The sequence below is a fragment of the Pogonomyrmex barbatus genome, unplaced genomic scaffold (genome assembly GCF_055798465.1).
Source record: "Pogonomyrmex barbatus isolate J1 unplaced genomic scaffold, ASM5579846v1 scaffold13, whole genome shotgun sequence".
Classification (NCBI taxonomy): Eukaryota; Metazoa; Arthropoda; class Insecta; order Hymenoptera; family Formicidae; genus Pogonomyrmex; species Pogonomyrmex barbatus.
This window is the reverse complement of record NW_028297109.1, coordinates 2,927,585-2,946,050: the sequence shown is the minus strand read 5'-3', so window position 1 is coordinate 2,946,050 and position 18,466 is coordinate 2,927,585. Positions and strand designations below refer to the sequence as shown.

The 18,466-nt window shown below is 37.5% G+C and overlaps 2 protein-coding genes across 3 annotated transcripts in view; both read left to right on the top strand.

The window, feature by feature from the left end:
- The window catches only part of Ptp36E (protein tyrosine phosphatase 36E), a 58,717-nt gene extending 57,921 nt beyond the window's left edge, over positions 1 to 796 (top strand). Inside the window, exons 13-14 of the mRNA XM_011642978.3 lie at positions 156 to 500; positions 657 to 796. Of these exons, the coding sequence (XP_011641280.1) occupies positions 156 to 500; positions 657 to 737 (426 nt within the window). The 3' untranslated portion in view covers positions 738 to 796. The remainder of the gene's footprint in view (positions 1 to 155; positions 501 to 656) is intronic.
- A 9,889-nt stretch (positions 797 to 10,685) lies between these two features.
- Positions 10,686 to 18,279, top strand: Uggt (UDP-glucose-glycoprotein glucosyltransferase). 2 transcript variants are annotated; one of them, XM_025218969.2, is made up of 24 exons: positions 10,686 to 10,898; positions 11,196 to 11,412; positions 11,492 to 11,727; positions 11,796 to 11,978; positions 12,054 to 12,226; positions 12,313 to 12,508; positions 12,633 to 12,846; positions 12,947 to 13,167; positions 13,244 to 13,465; positions 13,550 to 13,908; positions 13,989 to 14,229; positions 14,309 to 14,500; positions 14,571 to 14,829; positions 14,912 to 15,020; positions 15,176 to 15,361; positions 15,438 to 15,644; positions 15,730 to 16,122; positions 16,257 to 16,271; positions 16,669 to 16,846; positions 16,929 to 17,111; positions 17,190 to 17,465; positions 17,582 to 17,698; positions 17,812 to 17,950; positions 18,014 to 18,279. In XM_025218969.2, exons 2-24 carry the CDS (start codon positions 11,196 to 11,198, stop codon positions 18,049 to 18,051), a joined length of 4,554 nt encoding a protein of 1,517 aa, XP_025074754.2. In that variant the 5' UTR covers positions 10,686 to 10,898; the 3' UTR covers positions 18,052 to 18,279. The 2 variants fall into 2 exon arrangements, with proteins under 2 accessions (XP_025074754.2, XP_088928335.1); XM_089072209.1 differs by lacking the exon at positions 16,257 to 16,271.
- The last annotated feature ends 187 nt before the right edge of the window (positions 18,280 to 18,466 follow it).

Below are 18,466 nucleotides of genomic sequence, written 5' to 3'. Positions count from 1 at the left end.
TGAAATATTTATAAAAAGTGTGTGTGTGTGTGTGTGTGTGTGTGTGTGTGTGTGTGTGTGTGTGTGTGTGTGTGTGTGTGTATATATATATAAAAAATAAACAAAGATACTCTTTTTTACTTTGAATTGCTTTCAACGAAAACTGGATTCCTCAGGTTTTTAGGATAAATAAAAAAATCGTCTCGCTGACGGAATTGATGGCAGGAGTGAAAGCACCGCCGAAGACCGTGCAATTGTTCCAATTGACCTGTTGGCCAATGGGCCACAAAGTGCCCACCTCTACGAATAGTTTAGTAGAGCTCATGAATATGGTTGAGAGATGGAGGCAACGAACGGACTACGGACCGGTAGCTGTGGTCTCGCCCGATGGCAGAAGTCGTTGTGGAGTCTATTGTGCCGCCAATGCATGCATAGAACAGGTTATTCAACACGGGGAGGTTGACATTTTCCAAGCTGTCAAAACTGTGCGCAGGCATAGACCCCAGCTTGTGGAAAACATGGTATATACAATGTTTCTTTAAATCGTGACAAAAAAATTGCAATATAATGTTATCTAAAATATTATTTCTCTCCGTTATAAAATAATATCTTTCGTACAATATAACAACGTGTTTTTTATTAAAAATTACTTTGATCCAGATAAAATCTTTTTACAGACAGAATACAAGTACTGCTACGACTTGGTCCTTCACTACGTACTGCACTATTTGAATAAGGATATGAACGAAAAGAAGTGAGAATGCGAGTTGAGGGACGAGCTGTGGTTCATCGAATTCGGTCGCGGGGCAGCGCTGCCGTTGACCCCGGAGGAGGCACCGGCGGATGGGGAACCGGTGGTGCCTTGTGCCCAGGGACGCATCGTCGTGGAGACCGCGAGACCGGCGCCGCCACATTTTGCTACCTGTTCCAGATATCGAAGGCCGCTTCTCAGTCGCACGTCGAACGAGGTGTCGGTCAGCGACGGAACGGTACCATCGTCGAGCGGCACAGAGCAGAGCCTGCAGGAACAACAGCAACAGCAGCAGACACAGCAGACGAGTGGCGGCAAAGGCGCTGTCAGCAAGAGCACAACCGCGCCACAGAGTCCCGCCACGAGACCGGAGGACCTCGGCGTGACACCCTGGTACCTGGAGGATCATCCGACGGTCGACACCTCTCCGGGGCCGGTGGGCGATCGGAGCTCGTACCCCTCGTACTCGTACACCGATGGCAGGGATGGCAGATCGGATCTAAATTCAACGAGGAACAGCAGCATTGAGAGTGAATTCCCCAAGCCATCGATACCGGTGCCGCGGAAAGCTTGCATGGATCTGAAAACTGCGATGGCACTGCTGGATGAAACTTGCCCGAATGTGGAACCCAGTCCGTCTCTTACCCCGAGAACACCGAGAACGCCGCTCACGCCGTACGCGACGCGCAGCAAGCGGGCTCGCTCCAAAAGCAGCGATAATTCATCGAATTACAGTAACGATCGGCTGAGCGACCGCTCGTTCGAGACAAACGTCAAGGAGAAAGACAAGGAAAAGAAAAGGCCATTCCTCAGAAAGATCGGTATTTCGAAGACGGAGGACCGGCCGTTCCTGGCGAAGCTGACACCGAGAATCATCGGCAAGCCTTACCTCGAGAAGATCGGGCCTAGTAAAGCAGTCGAGAGACCGTTCCTGGACAAGATCGGCTCGTCCAAGACTCTGGACAAATTCACTTTTGACACGCCGCGCAACGAACGTAAAAACGAAATTAGAAGAACGAACGACGTGGTGAAGAATTACGACGGAAAGAATAACATTAGGCATGAGCTCGAGCAGACCGTCATTAAGGAGGACGTTGAGAACGCTATTGAAACGCTGGACGTAACGCCCGTTATTTCCCGTGAAGAAGAAGAAGAGCCACGCAAGCTTGCGGAGATGCAAACTCAACAAACTGCGACGACAACCTTCGAGAGAAGACGTTCGGGCAAAGAGTTTTTGCTGAAAATGTATTCCTTCGAGACGGAGGACTTGGAGTCCACTGTGCCATCGAAGGAACGAAACGCGTTACACAACATGTCTCTGGACGACGTCTTGGATTCAGGCCCGAGCTCGTTGCCAACGGATAACAGCGACGAACGAACGGATTCGCGACCGGAGTTGGCGAAGCGACCGACCGGCGTGACCGCCGAATTGTTGAAGTGCCGAGTGACGACAAGTGAGGAGATCATATCCTCCTCCACCACGTGCTTGAACTCGCCAGGCGAAACAACCAACAGCTGGAACAACTCACCGCGGAGAGGACAACGAATGAAGAAGGACTCGGCCACTATGATGCGTCGCAGAATTTTTCAGGATTCCCACGAGGTCGTTCGTAGCGACGACAGCACGCCGAATTCACCCACGAAGAGACCCATCTCGAACGTCTCTCCTGATCGCGAAATCGAGTCTAGAAACAACGTTCAGGAAAGAGGAAAAACGTTTTCTCCGACGAAGACCAGAAAATCGATCATCGAGGAAATCAGGACGGTCGAAAACACGCGCAGGTCAATCAAGTACAATCAGTTCGAAAGGCGGGGCATCTCCTCGGATAATCTCCTGGCGAAGGACGCTCTTTCATTCGTCGCTGCCTCTCGGAATATGAACGACAGTATTGGGAAAACGCGAGAAATCTCATCAGAGGACTCGCTGGCGATTCGTCGAGAGTACACGAGAGAAACGTTCAAGCAACTGCAGGACAAATTTAAGCTGCAGGAGATACCTACGGAAAGTTACGCAGCTTTCAAACGGCGCACTCGAGCAGCTCAGGGAGCGATAAGTCGACAAGAAAGACTGAATCTTTTACCAGGGGATCTCGATCTAACTACGTCGGCGAAAAGCACACCTAAAACAGAAGACATTACATTGGTTGATACAAACGCGAACGAAACAACTGCCATTGATAAGCGAGAACAGAGCCAAGAGGGCACGGTGAGATCCATTCTGAGAAAGCAGGAGGGTATCGATCATTCTGATCAGGAATCAGACACGAACGCGTCCATTAGACGGCCAAAGAGGCGGATCTTTCACGAGCCATCGCAGGAGACTATGGATCTCTTGACGGAACTGCGCAAGGTGAAGAGCTTGTTGAAGACTCCGTCCTGGGAAAAGGATCTGGATCTCGATCAGAAGCCGGTGCGAATGCCAAAACGTATTTTGCTAACGGACAAAGAATTCTGCCTCTCGGTGGAACGGGAGAACAGCGTGCGTCGTCCATCAAGGATGATTAACTCACTGGAGACTACAGTGGAGAATAAAGGTATGCCGACTCGGGAGGATAAAGAGAGCGGAGAAAACAGCGAGATCATTAAGACCAATCAGAAATCGTCCGGGCCAGCTCTGTTCGAGAAGCGGTGTCTGTCGTTGGACTACGCCGACGAGGAGAAGCCTCAGAAGCCAGAAGCTAGAGCGATCTCTTTGGCCTCTACGAGGGACCTACCGTCCGAAACCGAGGAGACCGACGATTATCCCGACATGACGTTAATTTGCGATTCCAAGAGCTATTCCTCGAGCGTCTTCAATTCTCCGTCCGAGGAGATCAACAAGAAGGATTCGATTGACGAGTTAGCTGACAAGGAACTATCGAAAAAACCCAGCCAGAATCATTGTGCCGTGGAGGTGGACATTGCCATTCCCATCGATCAGAGGATCAACAATTCCAGAGAAGATGTCCAAGGACGGACTAGCGATCTCTACGAGATCATATCGCCCCGGTCAACGCCGTTCCGCGTTAAGAAGCGACTCGGCAAAATCTCCGTTGAGGAGACCGTCAAGCCAGAGAATTTCACCCTCGGGTCCAAGGTCGACTGCCGATCAGTCGTTGCCCAGAAACGAACCAAGTGCTTCCCCTTATAACGCACGTCGATCTGCCTGTGGGCGAGATTCTCTTTGGCACTGACTCGTGTTCGTACCGTAAGAAGATGCTCAAATAATATATTGCATTTCGGCTTAATCCTTTCGATACCATGTTAAACATGTGCATATTGTATTGAATGCATAACTTTTAATAATATCTCATTTAATAAAAAAAAAAAGAAGAATTACAGTTTTGATGAAATATTATAAATGCTAAAAATTTTTAGATATTAATTTGCAGTCAATTTGGAATTTTTCTTCTTGTAATCTTGCATCTGCAATGTTGTAGATATTTGTGAAACAAAATTTTATTCTTTTATTTATCTTTTTTTAAATCAATTATTTCACTATTTTTAGATTATCTTGTGTAGTTCAATGTAATTTGCTTTTCTTTAATAAGACGCTAAGAAAATAAATGGAAAAAGAATTATTCATTGAATTATATTGAAAAATATTATTATGTAAGTGGATACTGAAAGGATTAAATCGTTCGAGTAACTTGTAATAACAATACATTTGTCTTCATTCGGTACGAGCATTCCTTCTTGAGTTGCTTCTAAAATCAAATAAATTGATAGTTGAAATCTCGTCAATAATTTGCCTAGTAGGAAAAATGTCGATAAACTTAAACAGATATTTTTCTGACGTGGTGCTCGTCTTAAGATGACTTTGTATACTATTGCTATTAGATCTTAATTAGTCAAAATTAATTATGCATCTGAACGGGAATAGAAATTTCTAGTTCTACTTTGTATAAGCGGATACAGTGATGGCACCTGCTAAATAGCTTTCTAATTTTCAAATTGTCTGTTCCATTTTTACAACTTTTTCTGGCAAATAAAATGTAAAAAGTACGATAAAAAATAAAGCGCAGGAAAAATTTGAAAGCATGACAATAGCAGATGCCATTTCATTTCGCTCTACTCTGCATAATATAATGATATTAAAAATCTAAATCTTCTATTAATCAAATCGAACGATGTCCTCTCGAAAGTATAGTAAACTTCAAGTATGCAACTTTTGAAAGGCGAAAAAGATGAAGAATAAAGAAAATTGTCATTGGTTTTAGTAAAAAAAAAAAAAAAAGAAAAAAAACAGCTTTATAAGGAGGATCTGTCCAGTTTAGAGCCTAATTCCGGAGTTTTTCGATGCAACGAAATCCGGAACGTGCGAGAACTCCTATCGAAATATTCTAAAGTGTACCCCGACCATTTTTTACTCGACGTTTTCGAGGAAGGAGATGGTCCAAAACGGAAATGAAAGCTCGATATGGCTGTAGAGACTTTTTATTCGCTAGTACGCGGTTAACGCGCAAGAACGAAGGATCCGGCAAAAAAACCCTTCTGTCAAGCAGAGAGTGCCTTGTTCATGGATATATATATATATATATATATATATATATATTATTTAAACAAAGAGAGAACAGACATAAACGAAAAAGTCTTTAACGACGATCTAATTCCGACTACGCGCCGGATTTTCTGAATGGGTCCACGGAGTCGCGCTCTTGTCGAATATTATCGCAATTCTCTCTTCCTCTTCTCTTTCACAAAAAGATCCTCGAGGTGTCGTGAGATAGAGTCAATTTTAGAGAATTCTATGTGATTCTTGTAAATTCCAATTCATGCGATTTCCAAGGAAACACGCTTCATATATCTGCGATAATTCGCTTGTAAAAGACAAAGAGATTGATAAAGCTTAAAATCGAAGGGAAAATTTTAAGGATCTATCGGTGGAATTTGGAAGGACATTGCGAGCTCGAGAGAGTGCGATTCCCACGCAGATGCATGCGCCTGCCAAGCTTGCTCTTCGTTCGGCGCGGCATAACGCACTTAACGGCATAAAACTTATATATGTATGTATAAATAATGCAAATTAATCGCGTTCCTCTTATAATTTTCTAGAAATAGGTAGAGAGTCGACAACGCACTAAAATTGACTATGCGGAAAGTACATCTAAATGTAGATAGACATATATACATATATTATATATATATATATATATATATATATATATATAAATATATATAAATATATAGTATACATATAAAATACGTACCACCGGTATTTCGACCGAGATTTGCGCGATATGGAATTAATACCGTCGGTGTAGATGCACTCATAAGTTACTCGGATACTTTCTCAAATGTAATACTCGTTCTCCTCCCCTGTATGCGGTAATAACTTGATAACGTTGATACCTTCATAAATTTATCAGAGCGGTATTAGTAGCGAAGTACGCTCTTGTATTTTAATCGGATACAAGTATAAATCCCTGAGCTTCTTAAAGTAACGAGATTAAATACATTTCATCTTGATCCTCGAAGTTCGAGCCTGTGACGAAGCCGAGTGCATCTGGACCGATGTTATCCCAGTGTGCCGTTGCATCCGGTGAACATTAAAAATTAATACAAGTTAATATATAGGTACATAAATATATATATATATATATACACATGTACATATTTATGTATTTATATATGTGATGCGCGTATATTAGGTGTGATTCTAGGTGGATCAGATTGCTGGTGAGATGTGCCAAACAAAAATTTATTGTATGTTACGAAAAAGTTACTTTTATATATACACGTTGTATATATATATATACTGTCTGTGCGTGCGTGTACACGCGCGTGTGTGTATGTGTGTGTGTGTTTTGTGTGTGTGTGCGCGCGCGCGCGCAGAAATGCGTGTCCGTGTGTGGATGTAGGTGCGCGCGCTCTCTCTGTGCAATTAAAATCGTTATGTGTACATAGGTGTGCACGCGCGTACGAACTAAGTATATATGCATATATGGCTATGAATTTACATATACTGTGTGCATACGATCGGGATATGCGGCACGAGGAGGCACACGCATCTGGAGCAACGTGTGCATAAAGGAAGATCACGATTCGCTATCTCTCCGGGGGGGGGGGGGGGAACCGTGTGCGCACTTAATTTAATTAATTCAAAATGAAACAGAGGGCTGTTTAGTTAGTATTCTTATCGCAATCTCCTAGCAGTAGTTGGCCTTCTTATCGCAATTCCCTAACTAACGCATTTAAATGTCCCGTGCGATTAATGTTTTAATTGTTAAATGCAACTCTACCTTGCGAATATACAACGGCGTTGTTGCGCGGCGTGAGATAGAAATTGCGCGCGTGTTCTTTAATTCGTGACTGTTAATTATTTTTTAATTATTTTTTTTCATTTTTTTCGAGTCGCAACGCAAATGCTCGGACAAGTCGCGGGCGGTTTTCTTCTCTCGCACTTTCGCAAACCTTACAAATCGTATCGCCCTTATGCTTTTCGCGCTACGAAACTGCAACTTTAACAATTTTTATTCCTGTCCAATTTAAATTTATATTTGCAGTAACCAAGATTGCGAGTATTCTACGACTGCCTATCTCTACTCGAGTCAATAGTCGAGCTTGACGGCTCGTGATCCTCCTTAAATCGCGTAGATCGCAATAGTGTACATAGTATTTTCGGCTGGTGTAATGCCAGATACATAGTGAGACAGGGTTCGCTTTGTAATCGGAGGGTAAAACTCGTCCACTCTCGTTTTAAAGTTAATAGAAAAAAAAAAGAAGGAAAAAACTCATCCCCCGAAACGCCGCGGCAGCTATCCGTCCACCCTTTCGGCTGTCCATGCGAGGAGTGAAATGCGAAACACGCGCACCGTCGTTCTCGTGTGGCAACAAAACGCGACGATAAACCAAGAAGGACGTGCGGTTATATTAATATAAATGTTAATGTTACAACACAAAATTTTTGTTCTCGCGGGCGAGATTTAACGTTCAGACGCGAACGAATACGGCGTTCATTAGTTGCTGTTGCGATCGTTAGGAAATTAGAGAGATGTAATCGCCGTACTCCAAGCAAGAGGATCGCTCCTCCTGGATGACTTTTCCTCGAGGTATCAGTCATTTGAGCACGAATGTTTTACCGTTGATTCCGAAATATAACGTCTGAGGATATATTCTATACACATATACATATACATACATAACTTTGTTCCTACATATAAAATTTCGTTTTAGTTGCGACGAGGAAAGAGAGTGTTACATTGACGAATGTGTACTGCTATTGAGAATGTAAAAAAACGAGTATGTAATTATCGATCTGGGAAGAGTCGGCGACGTGAGAATAACGAGAAAATGAAATGTACAAAGTTAGTTAATACTCGAATCAATTCTAAACTATAGAGGCGCATATTTGGATCTTGGACGCGGTGATCGTGGTTTGATTTTCATCCTGCAAGTGTTAAATAAAATCTCAGGATCTCCCGAACGATAAATCGGATACGTAAGCCTTGCCTAACTCGATCGCGGCGGCACGACTTCCGCCCTTTCCGTTTAAAACGACTCGAACATCTCTCGTTTATTCCTGAGAGTATTTCATAGAAACTGCGGGATAACACTATAGACGTTTAGCATAGAGCGAAATGGTACAATGGGATTGTAACGTTAATTAATTTCTGTTTTCGCGTCACGTTGAACGTGCTACGCCATGACACGTGTATACATACACACGTATTGTATAATACACACGTATACACAATCTCACACGGAATTTACACGCACACAACACACGCGGCGTGAGTGCATGATTGTCTCTCTCTCTGTGTGTGTGTATATATACGCGACACGTAAGTATCTCTATATGTGATGGGGCGTTCGCCACACGTACATGTCAATAAAATTCACATTGTAACAGGCGAAAAGAATTGCCGCCACGACGAATAGAACGAACCGAATACGAAAATGCAACGGAAATCAAGGGAGTCGACGTTATCTTTTGGCGTTATCTTCTTGGCGAAATCGCTATGAGACCGATTATTCGTTTACGAAAGTTCATATAAATATCACATATTCTGAATGGATCCCCAACAACAATATCCCCGAAAACTCTATAAAACATTATCGAATGCATAAACGAATCAATCATGATTTACGAATGGATTTTAGCAAGATAATTTTGCAAAAATTATGATTATATTATTTTTCGTTTTGGCACCTTTTTATTAAAGATTGTCTTAATTTTGCAAAAAAAGTTCTATACGAAATACTATTTGTGCTATTATTATGCAATATTAATTATCTATACATTTTGTATTAATATTCATTTATACGGAGTTCCTACTGAAATTGCCATATATTTTGAAAGTTTTGCGGCGAATTTGAAGTCAATTTTAGCAATTTGTTGATTAAAAAAGATTTATAAAGAGATACTGTATAAAGATTAATGTGGAAGAGAAAAAATACGAATATCTGACGTTAAATATTTTCGAAATTAGGTAAGATTTTGTATAAAGTAAGATCCAATCGCGTATTTATAAAATTTAATTTTCAAAGATCTTTAAATACTTAAAATTTGATGAACTCTATTTCCTATCTTTTTCAGAAATAATTTGTTCCAAATTCGGGAAATTCCTTAGATTCCGTGATTTATTCCCTCATGAATTACATTCATAAAATATGTATATCTACGCGGTACTATGACTGCTTTTGAAAACCGCGTAATTCGGTACATATTGTAAAAATCCCGAATCTCGCGCGTCGCCATCGCCATTTGTATATCGTGTAATCGATTTACGCGACTCGGATCGATGCAGATCGATTCCAGTTTCGACGCTCAAAATCAATATAATATAATATATAATTAATACAATAAATAATTTAGAGAAAGAGAAACTCACGTTTGTAGGCGCCTAACGCTCAGATCCCGTTGCCCGATGTAATCGGATCCTCCTGAAGTCGGACGATTGAAGAAGGTGGAGGTCTCGAACGCAGCTATAAAACATACAAGCATACACGTAAAATATACACACAGTAGAACATTCGCGTTGAATTTCGCGTTTTGAGCTTTAGATCTCACTAAGATTACTTATCAAAAGATTACTTACCACACTTTACTTATCATTGTCCGATCCGAACAGCCGGTGAGATTCGCGAGAACGGACGCGTTTACGCGACGATTCCCGTTGCATTTCGTATCACCGATGACGCGTTCTGTTCGGTTTCATTTGGCGGTCGTTGATTGGCCCGGAACGGCGCAGCCGCAGCACGACCGCGCGCCATTTTTTTTTAAAGCAGTGTGATAAGCGACCTGTCATTAGAAGAATCGCGATGTGGTACGATTTTACGTAACATTGCTACGTTGTTGTAAATAATAAATAGATTGTACGTTGCATATATTATGCGACTCGTATACATTTATCCTTTCATCGATCCCAAATAGTATCTTTTAAATATTAATAACTATTTTATTAAAGATATTTTTATTCAGAGTAATCTGTAATGAAATTTGTCTTAAAAATTCTATAAATATTACACACAATTCTATAAATTCTATAAATATTACACACAATTATTTCTTAAAAGAATCTTTTACATAAATTTTTATTTTCATTATTGATCCAATAAATCCTTTTCCATATATAATTAGATATAATAAAATATAATTATATATTTTTATACGTGGAATTATATATTTTATATATGATTATCTATAAAGAAAATTTTTTACTGGGAATTTATTTTTGAGATGTTTAAACTCGAATTTCTTATGCTACTCAAACGCTACTCTGATTTTGCAAATAAAATAATATAATTTCGCGACGAAATTTTTTTTGTTTATTGAAAGGATTGAATCGTAAAATTATTTTATGAAGAAATGTGAATAAAATTTATTTCGCTATCAGATCCTGCGCAATGAGACAATCGGTGATACTCGTATTAACCAATGGATGCAGTCGGAATGGACGGATCTCGGATTCCAACCAATCCAGAGTCGCGTCGTCGCTTGGTCGCGTCATCCCGTAAAAACACTCACAGGCTCACAGGCTCTAAATGACGGCTCGAGTGCCGCCAATTGTCATCGTCGGCGACGATACGTCATCCCAAACACGCCGCATGATAATAGCTCGTGTAAAGCACAATCGCCGTTCCGGAGTACTGTGCATGTGGCACTCGCGCCGCACGGTTCGGCTGTAGTCATTAATGCATTCTTCGTAGTTAAGATAATTAAGATAATTTTAATTCTCTTACGAAGGTATGTGACGTCTCTTGTTTCTGTGGTGGTTGACGAGATCGAAAATTTTGTGAAATCTCCTCCTATCTGTGATCATTAAACGCTGCACGTATAGATATCATCCGGCATCTTTATTGTTCGTCTTATCAAGATGTGATTCTTAGCGAGTCTCAATGAAAATTCATAAAGTTTTGTCTATGAGACACTTGGCCACTCTTTCAGAGACACATCTCTACTAAAATTCTATTGACTGATGAAGCCTTGTAATAATGTTTTGTTGACAAGTGTACTTGACGATTTTTTCTTTGTTTGTTGCAGATGAGGGTCCTTGTATTTTTTTATATATTCTCGTTATGCTCCAGTCAACTTGAAGCGGATAAAAAGATCAATAAATATGTGACAACTTTAATAGACGCCAAATGGAACGAAACACCTCTTGTTCTTGAGGCAGCTGAATATCTCAATGATGAAAATCCAAGTTACTTTTGGAAATTTATTGATTCGTATTCTAAAAGGATCAGCAATCTTGTACTAGGTAATAATTATAATGTGATTTGATTTTTTGAAACACTTGTAAGTTGATTATATTTGATTTTTGTAATTATGTCGAACAGCTACACAGAAAGAGAATTATGATGTAATTTTGGAATTAGCTAGAAAATATCTTTCCGAATCTGAGATAGCCGTCTTTAAGTTAGGATTGTCCTTACGTATTTATTCCGCACGTGTGGAAATGTTCTCTCAAATGGCTGTGAATAAAAATGTTTCTTTATACGAATGCAATAATGTTGTTAACATTGGTGGAACATTTACCTGTTCTTTAGAAGATATAGATAAATTGCTTGAGCAGGTAATTTATTTTATTTTATCTCTAGTCTTATGTTTATTGATATAAGCTATATATAATTTATTTTCTAGGATACATGGGAAGCTATAGATACCTATGATGTAGATCATCGATACTTAAGTACTCTAGAATCTGATAAAGTAATCATATTATATGGTCAGATTGGGACTCCTATGTTCACTGATTTCCATGAGAAACTGAAAAATATAGCGGAAACAAAAGGAATCAACTATATCCTTCGTCACTATGTGAAGGTAGAAATATGTTAAAAACTAAATATGTATTGTTATGCAAAAAATAGTATTTCTCATATTTAAAATAATTTATAGGAAAGGGAAGACAAAAGATTGCGTTTATCGGGTTATGGCGTAGAATTGCAAATGAAATCTACAGAGTACAAAGCGACTGACGATTCTGATATCAAAGACAATGCAGGAAAAAACTCTGAAGTGGCAAATGATGGCATGGAAGAAATCGAAGGGATCAACTTTATGACTTTAAAGTAAGGTGGTTAGTAAAAACGTAAGGTATTCAGTTTATTCATCTCTGCGCAACATTGCATCACTATGTAATACATTATCTTTCCAGAAAATTATATCCAGATCTGCAGGCTGAATTGGATAAAATACAGACATATTTATTGGAAACCAGTCACGAAATCGGAGCTTTCAAAGTATGGCAATTTCAGGAACTGAGTCATCAGGCAGCCGAGAGAATAATGAAGTCTCCTTCTATAGAAGCATTAAACATCTTGACTGATATATCGCAAAATTTTCCTATGCAAGTGCGTGTTAAAAAATGAATTTTGTGGCTACTCGAACAGACATTAATTCTATCAAATGAAAAAAATTGCTTTTTTTATATTATAATGAAACATCAGTAATTGTTGCTTTATTTTTATTTTGTAGGCAAAATCATTAATTAGAACTAAAGTGGATAGCGATATGAAGAAAGAAATGAAATTAAATCAGGAAATATTCATGGCAAGTCTAAATATACAACCAACTGATACAGCGCTTTTCATCAATGGTTTATTTTTTGATCTGGAGGCTATTGACGTTCTAACCCTTTTAGAATCTTTGAGGAGCGAGCTACGAGTAATGGAAGCTCTTCATAAGATTGGTATATAATTTGAAAATATATATAGATCAGCAATCTTGTACTAGGTTATATTCGTTAGATTATATATATATAGAGACTACATTTGTATAAATTATTTTAGGTTTTAGTAATAAAAAAATGAGCAAACTATTAGCTTTGGACTTATCTGGAAGTACAGATAATCAAAATTTTGCTATGGATATAAGAGATTCCGCAATTAATTGGATCAATGATATTGAAAATGACTCACGTTATAGTAATTGGTCGCCATCATTAACCGAATTATTACGGCCGACATTTCCTGGCATGCTCAGAAATATTAGAAGAAATTTGTATAATCTAGTTAGTATTATTAAATGGAAATTAATTAATATATTATATTGCGTATAGAATAAATATATGATTTTGTCTTTTTTAGGTATTAATTGTTGATCCTCTAAGCGAAGATTCTATCCCATTGATATCTTTAGCGCAATCTCTTTATGCGCATTCTGCACCACTGAGGGTAGGATTTGTCTTTGTGACAAATTATAATACATCTGTAACAGGTTTAATGGATGCCAGTGTTGCAGTTAACAATGCGTATCACTATTTTGCAGACTCTAAAAGCCCGAAAGTGGCTTTACATTTTTTGTCAGAGGTAAAACGTCAAATTTAATACTTTAATTATTATTTAAAGTAATGCCATTATTTAAAAGAGTAATAAAATTTATTTTTGTTTTAGTTAGGAAATCACATTGTGTCTTATGGTGCTGATGTAAATGGTGTAAAAAAAATTATTAAATCTAAAGATTCATCGGCTCCTATATCTTACATCCTTGGTGAGGAGTCAGAATATGATGTAGGTCGGCATTTAGCTAGTGACTTTGTAAAACGATGCGGTTTCAAGAAATTCCCACAAGCTTTATTGAATGGTGTACCTTTGACGCCCAATCAAATAAATGCTGAATCGTACGAGGAAGCAGTGTTGTCTACCATTATGTCGCAGACACCTACATTGCAAAAAGCAGTGTATCGAGGCGAAGTAACGGAAGGAGATGATATCGTTGATTTTCTCATGAACCAGCCAAATGTTATGCCACGGTTATAACTCTTATCAATGATTCTTTGAATGGAAATAATAAATTTAAGTTTCCATTGCATTAATTATTTTGGCTTTTTAGATTGAACGAGCGTATTTTGAAGATGGACAAGAATGCATGGTTAAATTTAATTGGCACGATTCCTGAAAATGATGACTATATTAAATGGGCTCCTCAGGATCTATCAACTTATTTGATGAAAAAAATGCATTACTTTTTTGTACCACGTCGCAACGTACATCATTTATATTCTTTCTGGGTTGTAGCTGATTTGAAATCATTGCCTGGCAGGCAACTACTACGAGAAGCCCTTGAATATGTAGTATGTAATTTAAAACTATACTTTATGTGTAAATCATACATATAAGGGAATATATATAATAATTATATATTTTTTATAGGAATCAAATACCGATGCGAGGGTTAGTATTATTATTAATGCAAAAGATGACGCAAGTGTAAAATCTGATATTAATAAAATTGCGCTTGCTACACTAAGCGCGTTATCACCAGAAAAAGCTATACTTTATATACGTAAAATTCTCAAAGAGGATAATGCAGTTCTTATTGCTGATGGTAATTTTGAAATCGAGGTAAGGTATATATCTGTAAGATGCGTGTATATTGCCAAAAATCAATTTCTTAATAATTTTATTGTTGTAGGATGAATCTGTGGCAGCAGTCTTAGAGAATCAAAGTTCGATATTATCATTACATCAACATTATGCCAAAACCGTTTTAAACTTAGAAACGGGAGCAAGAGTAGTTTTATGCAATGGCCGTATTATAGGTCCTTTAGATAATGGTGAAGAATTTACAAGTGAAGATTTTTCTTTGTTAGAAAGGTTTAGTCAAAGTACCTATGGCGAAAAATTATTTATGAAACTGATAAAAGATCAAATCTTTGTCGAAGATGAATATGGTATTTTATGATTTATTATTTTAAACGCATAGTTCTTTTAATCTTGACAAAAATAATTAAATGTTTTTGATATTTTATGCAGAAGAGAATGATATTACTGATGATATGATTATGAAAATTACTGCACTTTTGGTGCCTCGTCCACAAACTCGAAGTCGGTATGATGTTCCTTTCCATGGAGACGATCATAGGTAAAATTAATAATTTATTGTAAAGTATGCATAAGAGAAAAGCTAGATAATTCATGCATATATAAAATTATACATATATAAAATTATACATATATAAAAATTTATCACTGAGTATTTGATCATTGAATATTACAAGAATATTTTTCCATTTGCAGTGTCATAAAAATTTCAGCTACCAATCCCGATGAAGTCGCCTTCAACTTCATTGCCATTGTAGATCCAGTTTCACGCGGTGCTCAAAAATTGGGCCCGATATTAAAAACGCTACAACAAGCTTTAAACTGCAATATAAAAGTATTTTTAAACTGTGTAGACAAGAATAGCGACATGCCATTGAAGAGGTAAGGCAATGTTCAAGTTTTTTCATAAATTCTTTTTTATGTGTTATGAATTAGATATTTTTCTTTCTTGTTTCAGTTTTTATCGATTTGTACTCGAACCCGAGTTGCAGTTCACAACAGAAGGAGATATCAGTGGTTCTATCGCAAAGTTCACAAAACTGCCTACTTCATCATTATTAACGCAATACATTCATGCACCTGAGAATTGGCTCGTGGAGGTAGTTCGCAGTGTTTACGATTTAGATAATATTAAGCTTGATAATGTTGCAATGGGTGTACACAGGTAAGAATATTAAAATATATCTTGTTATAAACTTTAATTTTAATTTTAATTTTATACTAATTTTTTACTTTATATTGTATCTTAGTGAATTCGAGTTGGAATACTTGCTGCTCGAGGGCCACTGTTTTGAAGCAGTAATGGGGAATCCACCAAGAGGCCTTCAGTTCACGTTGGGCACCGAGAGACAGCCCGTAATGGTTGATACTATAGTAATGGCCAACTTAGGATACTTTCAACTTAAAGCAAATCCCGGCGAATGGGTATTGCGGCTTCGGCAAGGACGATCCGCAGAGATATATGACTTTACTACTGTTGATGGGCAGGATGTTATTCAGAACGGCAACGACGTAAAAGTTCTGATAAGTTCACTGAGGAGTCACGTGTTGAAAGTGAAGGTTTCTAAGAAAGCGGACAAAGTAGGAATGGACCTTTTATCAGACAATGAAAAGGATTCTGGATTATGGAATTCTATTTCTAGGTATATCCGATTGATTAAATTATTCGTATTCCATGTTTCGATGATCTCCTAATGCTGGGTGTTAGTATTTAACATGTGTAGCATGGTATTTCGTTACCTTTGAACTTAACTTTTATTTGTTCTCTCTTTTTTAGCATTGCCAAATTTTGGTAAGCTTCTCATTATTATGTAGTTAAGTACATTCATAATTTTTTATAATGCATATAATTAAGTACACGTACACTCATTCTACAAAAAATACAACCACAAATACATATGCATTACAATGAAGAACATATTTGTGGCTTTAAATTCTAACATCCAGTTAATCTATTAATGCTTAATATACTTTGAACCGCTACATCAATTAATTCACATTAATTACTTTAACCCCAAGTCACCAATATGTGTTCTTATCTTCGATTTGTCCTATTTAATTAACATATCGCTGCGTGGAGAATGTATATAGCTTATATTAATTGGGATATTTTGGCTGATATAAAATAGCTAACTACCAATTCAGATTTATGATAAGTGTTATATGTTTTGATTTATTTTAAAAACTAGGACATTTACGACGACAGATGAAAATGAAGATCAAGATGAAAAATTAAATATCTTCTCTCTTGCCTCTGGCCATTTATATGAAAGATTCTTGAAGATTATGATGCTAAGTGTTATTAAACACACTAAGACACCAGTGAAATTCTGGTTCTTAAAAAATTATCTTTCACCAACATTAAAGGTAAGTAATTATAATGTATAGTAAGAGATATTTCGTTTTATAAAATTTTCGTGGAAACAAATAATAAAATTTTTTATGACAGGATTTTCTGCCACATATGGCTAAGGAATACGGCTTTGAATATGAACTCGTTCAATATAAATGGCCTCGCTGGCTTCATCAACAAACTGAGAAACAGAGAACTATTTGGGGATACAAAATCCTGTTTCTCGATGTACTATTTCCTTTGAATGTTAAGAAAATAATATTCGTTGATGCCGATCAGGTAGATAAGCTGTCTAAAATATAGCAATAAGAACAATCTTAATTCTTAATTATTTTACGCGCGATCGTTTTTATGCAGGTGGTAAGAGCAGATCTAAAGGAATTAGCAAATTTGGATCTCGGTGGTGCACCATATGCGTACACGCCATTCTGTGACAGCAGAACCGAAATGGATGGTTTCAGATTTTGGAAACAAGGATATTGGAGAAATCACTTGCAAGGTCGTGCTTACCATATTAGTGCATTATACGTGGTTGATCTCAAACGATTCCGTCGTATCGCCGCTGGAGATAGACTACGAGGACAATATCAGGCGTTGAGTCAAGATCCAAACAGCTTGGCGAACCTTGATCAAGTACGAATGATTTAAATATCTATCAGGATATAAAAAAGATTATATTGTTGTATTATCGTAATGGTCATGTTTTCTTCGCATAAATAATTAAATAATAAAATAATTAACAACTCCAGGACCTCCCGAATAATATGATCCATCAAGTGGCCATCAAGACGCTACCACAGGAATGGCTATGGTGTGAAACGTGGTGTGACGATGCATCCAAGCGATATGCCAAAACTATAGATTTAGTATGTATTCAAAAATAAATATGTTATATTTTTACATTATATATTTTAATATGTTATAATATTTTTACATTGTATATTTATTAAGTAAACTAAAATTTTTTTGTCGTTTACAGTGTAATAATCCGATGACGAAAGAAGCGAAATTACAAGCAGCTATGCGAATCTTGCCTGAATGGGTGGGTTACGATGAAGAAATTAAAGCTTTGCAGCAAAAGGTAGAAAATGCTAACAGACAGACGGAGAAAGATAGTGGTATGTTTCCTGCATTACATCTTCAAATATACATGTGATGTTTATTTCTTCTCTCTATTTCAGAAACTGGTGAATCTGTCTCGCTGCATGAAGAATTGTAAATTACGTTTATATAAATCGACCTGAGGGATATATTAAACCCTAAGATCGTTGAAAAAAATTTTATAAAATTCTGTATAAAGAAATCTTTGTTCGCTTAGATTAATAAGCGTCGTAAATACGTAAAAATTTTCATATTTCACTTTTGTAATTAACGTTTGGCACTTTATGTGTAAATATTTGTCGATGCTCGTGTAAAACTCAAAAATAAGGATGTATTCAAAGCTGAAGATTTTTGTTACTTATTCTCATTAGATCCACACTTTGCATGTAATTATGAATCATGGACTCGAAAAAATATCATTTTTCTGAATAGGAAATTAAATCACTTCAGAAGACGAAACAAGAGTAAAATCCAACTAATAATTGTTGAGATTACAGTATTCTGATTATTCATGGGCACACAATTTTATTCAT